At 36.8% G+C, this 9,359-nt stretch overlaps 1 protein-coding gene across 1 annotated transcript; it reads right to left on the reverse strand.

The window, feature by feature from the left end:
* Positions 1-372: 372 nt before the first annotated feature.
* LOC106406426 (indole-3-acetaldehyde oxidase) lies at positions 373-5,157 on the reverse strand. Its single transcript, XM_013847091.3, has 9 exons — positions 4,900-5,157; positions 3,048-4,834; positions 2,760-2,969; positions 2,443-2,661; positions 1,403-2,359; positions 1,229-1,324; positions 1,038-1,136; positions 766-955; positions 373-687 (listed from the first exon to the last, which is right to left on the reverse strand). Exons 1-9 carry the CDS (start codon positions 5,030-5,032, stop codon positions 470-472), a joined length of 3,909 nt encoding a protein of 1,302 aa, XP_013702545.2. The 5' UTR covers positions 5,033-5,157; the 3' UTR covers positions 373-469.
* Positions 5,158-9,359: the final 4,202 nt, after the last annotated feature.

A 9,359-nucleotide genomic window follows, 5' to 3' on the forward strand; every position in this document is an offset into this window, starting at 1 on the left:
TGAAACAACCAATTCAATAAAAATATGATAAAATTATTATGTTTTAAAAAGTGATAGACAAACCTCATATATATTATAATATATATACCAATTAAAAATTGAAAACAAAATGTTTATATAAAAAAAATGAAAACAAACAATCGCGCGATTGCGCAGATCAAAATCTAGTTCAGATTGGTTTCTTAATGGTTTGATAGCTTCTCTAGTTCTCCTACGTATATAGTTTGTGCAGCCCTCACTTCCTTTTTCCAGATCAACTGTTTAGATTTTTTTCTAACATTCATCTTTGTATAACTTTTGAAGATGATCTTGTATTTGTTACTAAGCTTGATTTCATTTTATACAGTTTTTTGAGCAATTGAAAATGAATAGTTAAAACACAGGAAAAGATGATGTCGATCTCCAAATTTAAGACAAGAATATATATTAAATATAAAAACTGATAATTTTTTGTTAACTCATATAATCTTTAGTTAACTGAGGATTTCCATTCCAAATAGCTCTCAACGATATCTAGACCACAAAGCTCCTTCACAACGGGCATTGTAGCTGGAACCGGCAACTGAAACATTAACTCCGAGTCATTCACACCTTTCCACATCCTTAGCTGTTTCCGCGCTTCTTTAACCGCCTCTCTTGTAGCGCAGTGCACCGAAGCTGCCAGTAGTAACGGAGGCTCTCCTGAAGCTGCATTTACATGAAAACAATATGATCAAAAAGTTGATTCCCGGATCTTGAAATGCTTTGTGTGTACAAAATACTAACCTTTAGAAGAGAGGACGCGCTTTTCGTGGCGTCCACTGTTTAGTATCTCAACGTTGAACTGCCTTGGGATGGTGTCAACAGTGGGGATCTTGTATGTCCATGTGCTGTCTGTCAGAACAAGTCCTTCTGAATCTGTTATGTACTCTTCAAGCATGAAAAAACCAAGTCCTTGCACAAAAGCTCCTTCAATCTGAAGACCGAATAAAAAAACCATCACAATTGTAAGTGAAGAAGAGTCAATGTGTGTTTGTGTGCTCTCTATTATTATTCACCTGTCCTAAATCCACAGCCGGATTGAGGCTTTTTCCAGAGTCATATAAGATATCTGTCTGTAGAACCGTGGTATGTCCGGTCACAAGGTCTACGTCAACCTATATTAACATCATTGAATACACCAAAGTTACTTCAATTTATACATACATGTTCCAGTTCTGATATTTGAGAGAAGACATAAAGAGCTTACCTCGCTAACTGCAACACCATAGTTCAGGTACTGTGTGGGAGTTTCTTCTGGAGTATACAAGTCACTTGCTGATAAGTTTACAGACTGAGCATAGGCCTGCGTTTGGACATTATAATAACAATAATGAAAATCAAGAAGCTCAATCAGGAAGCAGTGAGGTTTAAAAAGAAAAACCTGAGAAATCAAATTATTCCAACTGATGGGACCACCCGATTTATCTATTAAAGGTTTCAATCTTTTGACTAAGGTTTCACAGCAGAGACGAACAGCTGCGCAACTTCCCTCGGATGTTGTGCTACCTCCCGTAAAGTTTCCTTGGACCATGCTCAACGTATCTGATTGTACAACTCGTATCTTGTCCACAAGCTCTTCAGTTCCATCGCATTGGAGCAAACCAAGAGTATAACCAGCCATTTGCTTCACCTTCGTCCATAGCCCTTGTCCTAGCTCGATCCCACCAACCTCAACAACGACCGTGCCGTCGCTCAGAACACTTACTCTCCCTGGAGTTGCAAACATGGATACCGGATAAATGATGGGTACTCGAGATATCCCTCGTTTTCTCCATATGTTAGACTCGTTGAACTCTCGGACAATCGAAACCCGCTCTTCAAAGTTGGAAGATACACCCAGTTTATCCCACATGGAAGACAAAGTATACTCATGTGGTTCACCAGCACCGTCCTTGTAGAACAGAGCTAAGCTCTCATATGTATGGAGATTGATCTTTCTTATGGTATCAGCCTCCAAAGAGAGGCTAGATGCTACATTTTCGATAATGGCCTCAGCGATATACGTACCCTGCACATCCCCTGGTGCTCTCATGATTGCTTTGCTTAGAAGATTCGTTTTGCAAAGTTTGAAATCAAAAGATAAGGCTCCCCAATTGTACTTCTTTAGCGCCCCTATGATATTTGATGGAATCAGCATACTTAAGCCTAGAGTGGCTCCTGCATCGATTAGTATCTCTAGCTCCAAAGCAGTGATCTTCCCTGTGGATTTGAATCCAACACTGTAGGTTATTTTCATGGGATGCCTCCCACCAGTCATGATCATATCGGTCTTACGGTTTACATAGGTTCTCACAGGACGCTGCAGTTTATTAGCAGCAACTGCGCACGCTGTTGCAACCTGAGACGACGGATAGCTTTGACGTTTCTTGCGTAGAAAGTGAGTGAAAAGAAGACATTTAAATAAAATAAAATAAAACTTACCGGCATTGCTTTGACAGCTTTTCCTCCAAAGCCTCCACCAACACGTCTGGTTATGATGCGGACCTTGTTTTCAGGGATGCCTAGGCAAGCAGCGACCGAGGAATGTACGTACTGAGGGGTCTGACATGAACTATAAACTACAATGGAGTTGTCTTCGTCTGGCACTGCAAGAGCTGTTTGTGTCTCCATGTAGAAGAAGTATTGCGATCCAAGTCTTATCTGTTTCACATAAAAAGTTATATTAAGAGATGGAACATATACCCTTTTCTTTTTAATAAAATAAATGTGAAGGAGAGAGACTACATCACAATACATACTTCCGAGCTGAGAATTCGATGATCAGCTTCAGACATTCCTTTTGATGTGTCTCCAACTTGTTGTGGGTATAAGAAAGGATAAATCTCGAACAGGCTCGATTTCTTGACAGCATCTTCCACTGATAAGATTGGTGGTTCCAAATCTTCTGTTTCGTATTCAACTACTGCAAGATTAGCTGCGGTATCCGCATGTCTCTGTGTATCTGCAACCTGCAAAGTTTTAATGTGTTACCAAAACTGCTAGTAAAGAAACAACTAAAAATCATTGACAATTAAGATAAGACTTACCACGAGTGCGATGCACTGGCCTACATGAAGGGTGATATCCTCTGCAAATAAGGGCTCAGTGCCAAATGAAAACTTCAGACCAATATTTTGTCCAGCTTTAGGAACATCCTTGTAAGAAATGACTGCAAGAACTCCATCAGGTACTGAGTTTTCCTTGAAACTGATACCTTTTACCTTTGCGTATGGCTTTGTGCTATAGATGAAAGCACCGTAGAGGCAGTTTGCGGGAGCTGGAATGTCATCCACATAAACAGCCTCACCGGAAGCTTGAAGGGAAGCTCCAGATTTCGTAACAGGTTCGCCCACCGGAAAATATTCATCGTTTATAGGAACATGTTGTGAAGATGACAGCATTGGCAACGGTTTAGGCTGATCCAAGTGGTAGTAACCATTTGAAGACGGTTTCTCCGTTATTATTAAGGAGTGAAAGAACTTGAAAAGGAAGCCAGGCGCCAAGCTTGACCTGTAAGCAAGATTGCTTGTACCCTCTTGTGGCACAACGGACTTGCCAAGTAAGGTAATAGCTTCAGACAGAACATTGTCAGTGATTAGTTTCCCCGAGAGGAACTCCTCAACTTCCTTACACCTAATGGCGTGTTTTGTCCCGTAAGCACCGAAAGCCAATCTACAGTTAATCACCATTCTATCCTTCACTTGAGCCAAGAAAGCAGCGTTCAGGTAAGCCAGAGCGCTTCCGTTAGGACGAGGTGCAGCTCGGTAGGTTTCAAAGAGGAACTCAGAGGATTGATGATGCCAAAACGGTATCTCGATAGTCAAAACCAGATCATAGTCTTCAAGAGGAGGTCCCTGAAGGAACTGTTCAAGTGTTACCTTCTCGAGTCCTCTCGACAAGCTCATAATGTTAACCGATGCACCAGCTGCAAGAAGTATTGTAGCCATGTCAGAAGGAAACTGTTTCCTCTGAGCCATTACAAGATTTCCTCCAATGCTACCAAAGTTCCTTATAAACCTGGCAGCGATCTTCTCCATATGAGCAGCCAGTTTCCCAAACAACTTTTCTACTCGAATCTCTATTAGAGCAGCAATAACTTTGGATATTGTTACCACAGCTCCTATCTCAACCCCGTTCTGGTTTTCTCTTATCTCTTTCATCTCTGGTATCCGAGTTATATCAACGTATTTATCGTGATGCCGATCTCTTTCATCCTTATAGTATCCTGTGCTAGTATTACCAGCAACCAGTTTCACAGAAAGTCCATCACGGTTAGCCTTACATGCTCCCAGTAATCGTTGAAGCTCCTCAACACTCCCCGGGCTACACCAAGGATGCATTCCCGAATCTATAGACTTCATCTCATCCTTGAGAAACTCTGGGAACGAACAGACACGCTTCTCACTATCAAACGGAGGTAAACTATTCTTACAGAAAGAGTTGAATCCGAGATCCTCAATGTCGACATCAGCAGCAAAGCTCTTGCAAGCATCAACGATGGGACGGTATCCGGTACAGCGACATAAATTCCCGGACACGGCTTTCTCTGCTTCAAGAACAGTAAACTCGGAGGAGGAGGAGTCTAAGAGAGCAGAGAAGAGAGAAACAGACATTCCTGGTGTGCAGAAACCGCACTGAGAGGCGTGGAAACCCGAGAATCGGTTGTGAATCGTGTGGAAACCGTCTCTGCTGTTCCCAAGTCCTTCTGATGTTGTGATGCTGCAATGGTTTATGCTGCAGAGGAGCGTGAGGCAAGAGCTCACCGTGAAATCTTCCACATTTTGTAGAACAGGATCGTATCTTGAGAGAAGAACAACACAAGCACCGCATCCTCCTAAAACCAAACCACAACTTTATCAGACAAATGAAGAAGAAAACGGTAATCAAGTAATCACTCACCTTCGCCGCAACTCAGTTTAACGCTCTTGAAAGGAGACTGGTAACGGAGGAACTCTAACAAAGTTGTTGAAGGGTCGACGGAAGAAAGGGAAAGCTCGAACCTTTGTCCATTAATGGCGAAAACCAAGCTCATCTTCTCTCTCTCTCTCTCTCTCTCTCTCTAATCACTTGTTGTATGCAAGTGCACACGTATTCTGAATATATAAAGTGATATTATTGTACGGCTATGAGATGATTGAGGGGGAGAGTGGAAAATCTCCCTTACCACTAAATTGTGACTCGCGCCTCGTGACTTGTTGTACATATATTCTGCGGACACTTGTCAAAAGTCTTAAAGAGATGGCCAAAAAAAGAGAAAAAAATATGCACATATTGTAACATGCTTATCACGATTTGCCTAGTTGCCCTGATTGGTTGATAGTCTCTTCCTGTTGCAGTAACAAATCTGCAAAATGAGAACAGAAAGAAAAATAAAATGTGAAAAATAAAATCGCTCAACTGGGAGAGATTCTAAAGGATAAAAAATTTCTCTACAAACTAGAAAAATTCTTATGATTGAGTTTCTGATTTTGAATTACTTTTGGATTGTCAAAAAACGGCAAATGTTTTCTTTTTTTTTGTTAATTTTAAAACTTTTTTCCACAAATTGCATATATTACAATCTTATTGCACAACCATACTAGACTACATTTTCTTCTTTTTATTTTTTAATTTCTCTCATTTTTAATTGATTTTTGTTACCAATTTTTCTTTTTATTTTCATTATTCCTTAACTATTTATATTTTTTTGGGCAAATCTCTTAAATAGTTTTTTTTTTAGTTTTTGTTCCCAAAATATCCACCAAAAATCAAAATGACCAAATTACGTTTCATTAAAGAAGTAACTGACAATTATATCATCAAGTAAATATTAAAAATTTGGAAAAATAATAAAACCGAAATATTTTTTTTCAAATTTTTTGAAATTTCTTTTTGGAAAACTATTTTTCTTTAAAAAATATGTATACCTGACATGAATGTGTATGATATCTTTATAAATTTGTAAATATTTTTCCCAGGGGAATGCCTTCATAAACATGTAACAACACTTTTTGAATGTAAGTTGTAAGTTGTATGTATTTGGAAGTTCATCCTAAATGTGTATGACATTTTTCTGAATTTGTTTTATATGCATATTTAGAAAAATATTAATCAATATATAACATCTTTCAAAAACATACAAAAATAATTTCAAAATGTATAACATTTTTTATAAAATTTAGATATTAAATTCAGGAAGGTCTTCCAAAAACTTAAAAAAGATGTTATACATATCTAAGAATATCTTACAAAATATGCTTGAATATCTTACAAAATATACTTATAATTCGAATTCAGCAATGTATCATAAATATATATTCATGAAGGTTTTCTTAAATATACATTTAAGAATGTATATTTACATGATGATAAAAAAATATGGACTTTTACATACACATTAATGAAAATTTTCCTATATTTTATGAATATATTATATATATTTATCAATATATTCCTAAGTTTTAAGAAGATATTATACTTATTGAGGATGGTATTACTGAACTCAAATTTTGGAAGATATCATACCAATTTATGAAGGAAAAATGATTGTTAACTACGTGAAGTATTGGCCATCACATGGCTAGCCATTCAAACTAAACTAATGTATATTTACCCACATAAAGTATATGTTCTGCATGACAACATCCCTCAACTTTATGATGTTACGTAGTTAACATCACGAGTTTAATTTCATTCATCCAAAAACTTATGTGGATGTTAGAGATCATTTAAATATCTTGTTTCAACAATTAAAATATGACCGACCCGACTATAATTACTAAAATTAAATTTTGACCCACATTTTAAGAGCGTAAGAATATTTTTAACAAAATCTAATTCACAAAATCAATATGTTTTAACATTTTTTGATAAGTAGTGTTTTAATATTTTTGTTTTAGTGTATTTTAAAACTATATAATTGTATTATATTTATTTATATTAATCTGTTTTGTTATGAACGCTTAATAGGTAGTTTTTAACATTTTTATTTTAGTGTATTTTAAAACTATATAATTGTATTATTTTCATTTATATTAATCTGTTTTTTTTTTAATTATTTCAATCTGTTTTTTATGAAACTTTAGTAAAAAATTTGTAATTCGTTTGATTAATTGTGTGATATATACTTCTTTGATAATTTTTTAATTATAAAACTTATTTGCTGTTAATTTATTAACTCTAACATTTTATTTATTTAATATGAAATTATTAAGTTAATGAATTATTAACTTAATAATTCATCAAAGAAGGTTATAATATTTGTTTATCAAATAAGTATATATCACACAATTAATCAAACAAATAACAGAAGTTTTATTAAAATTTCATACCAAAACAGATTAAAGAATTAAAAAAACTAAATTTAAATAATATCTTATATAACTTTTATATTTAATATAAATAAAATAATATAATTATATTGTTTTAAAATACACTAAAATAAAAATGTTAAAACATTACTAATCAAAATTTATAAAACATATTGATTTTGTAAATTAGATTTTGTTAAAAATATTCTTACGCTTTTAAAACACGGATCAAAATCAATTTAGGCAAATTACCGTCAGATACATTACATTTTAATTGATGAAACAGAAGATTTAAACGGTCTTCGACATACACATCATTTTTTGGATGAATGAAATTAAACTTGTGATATTAACTACATAATATCATAAAGTTGAGGGTTTGTTGCAATGCATAATATATACTTCGTGTAGCTAAGTATACATTTGTTTAGTTTGCATGGTTAGGCATGTGATGGTCAATGCTTCATGTAGTCAGCAATCATTTTTCTATTTATGAATGTTTTCATTAAATTTTTTAAAATAAAAATATTTAAAAAAAAACATTTATAAAAATTGTCAAAAAAAATTTTGGAAAAGTTTTAATTTTTTTTTTTGAAATAGAGAAATGACCTCAAATAAACTTAAAGCATGTTATTGTGAGAAAATTGGAGAAGTGAGTCGTCGACGAGTTATCAAATTGGGTTTTGGGTCTTGAGAAGTTTTTATTTGCGGGTCGCGTGGCTTTTTGACCCTGCGCAAGTCTTCCATAAATTACGTAAGACACCCTTATCGACCGAAAGAATAACGATAATGCCACACATCCCTCGCACGTGAGAGCCCTCACTCTTCCCTAGTCAGACGACCCAATAACTTCGTCACCATCACCGTTTACCGAAAAACGTCGGAAATCTCTGCGGTATCCAGGTTAGCTGTTTCGTCCACTGTTCTAAACATCAGAATTTCCTTCCGCTCTTCCTTGCATGTGTACACCGATCTTCGATTTGGATGCTCCTGTCCTCCTCTGTTTGTATTGTTTTTCCCCAGTGATGACGCTCCTTGGCTGTTCCTATTCTCTTCTCATGTCCTCCTCTTATTAATTCCCCTTCTGTTTATTTTATAGTTTCCGATTCCGGCGAGGAGGGGATGGGATCATCGATACACTCGACCGTGCAGAGACCAATGGCGGATCTGGCTATTGGCCAGCTTGAGGAGGCCGAATCTTCCTCGAAATTGCCTCCGAAGCTTTTGGCTTGGGGTTGTTACCCAACCAAATTGCGTCTCAATATTTACTCGAAGGCTCACGTCATTGGAACTATTGCGTCTTATCACCAGGGTTCCAAAGACATGGAGATTATAATGGGGTCTCAATTTGGCAGGCTATTTGAGTTGTCTGTTGCTCGTTGCCACAACTCTGCAAAGCTATTAAACAACTTCCTCTGCCGTCAGCTTCTGACTGTTCGCAAGTATGAGCTTTGGTTCCACTTTGCGACTCATCCTCTTCGCTTCTCACTAGATTGGTTTCACCAAGTAACTGGGTTGAACTGCGGAGCATTCGATGCTGCCGATTCTGAAGCAGTGGACGACCCAGGTTCAACTATGTGGCACAAGCTTTTTGATACAATGCTTGGTGACATTATGGTGACTGATGTCCTTAAAATGCTTCGCAATCCATATCTGGCACCCTGGAAACGTGTTCCTTTGGCTCTCATTGCGCTGGTTGATGGTGTTATATGTTGCAGTAACAAATGGCTCAAGCTGACCTCGAAGTATGTCGAGATGCTTTGCGACGTAGAGTACTTCTTGGAGTATCCTTGGGGTAGAGAGTCATTCTTGAAGACTCTACCGCATTTGTTGCCGCCTTATACAAGGGAAGACTCACTGGGAGAAATTCGCCACCGCTTATCTCAACAGACCGCAGCTGCCTATGGATTCCCTTTGGCTCTTCAGTTGTTTGCTTTTGAAGCGGTGCCTTTGCTGTTGGCTAAGATTCCCAACACACAGTCCACCGACAATTTCTTAGTTAACCATCTCGCATGCGAGAACACTATCCCCATTCTAAGTATCAATGACATTGTTGAAGTCGAAGAAGAT

This window comes from Brassica napus, chromosome C3 (genome assembly GCF_020379485.1).
Source record: "Brassica napus cultivar Da-Ae chromosome C3, Da-Ae, whole genome shotgun sequence".
Classification (NCBI taxonomy): domain Eukaryota; kingdom Viridiplantae; phylum Streptophyta; class Magnoliopsida; order Brassicales; family Brassicaceae; genus Brassica; species Brassica napus.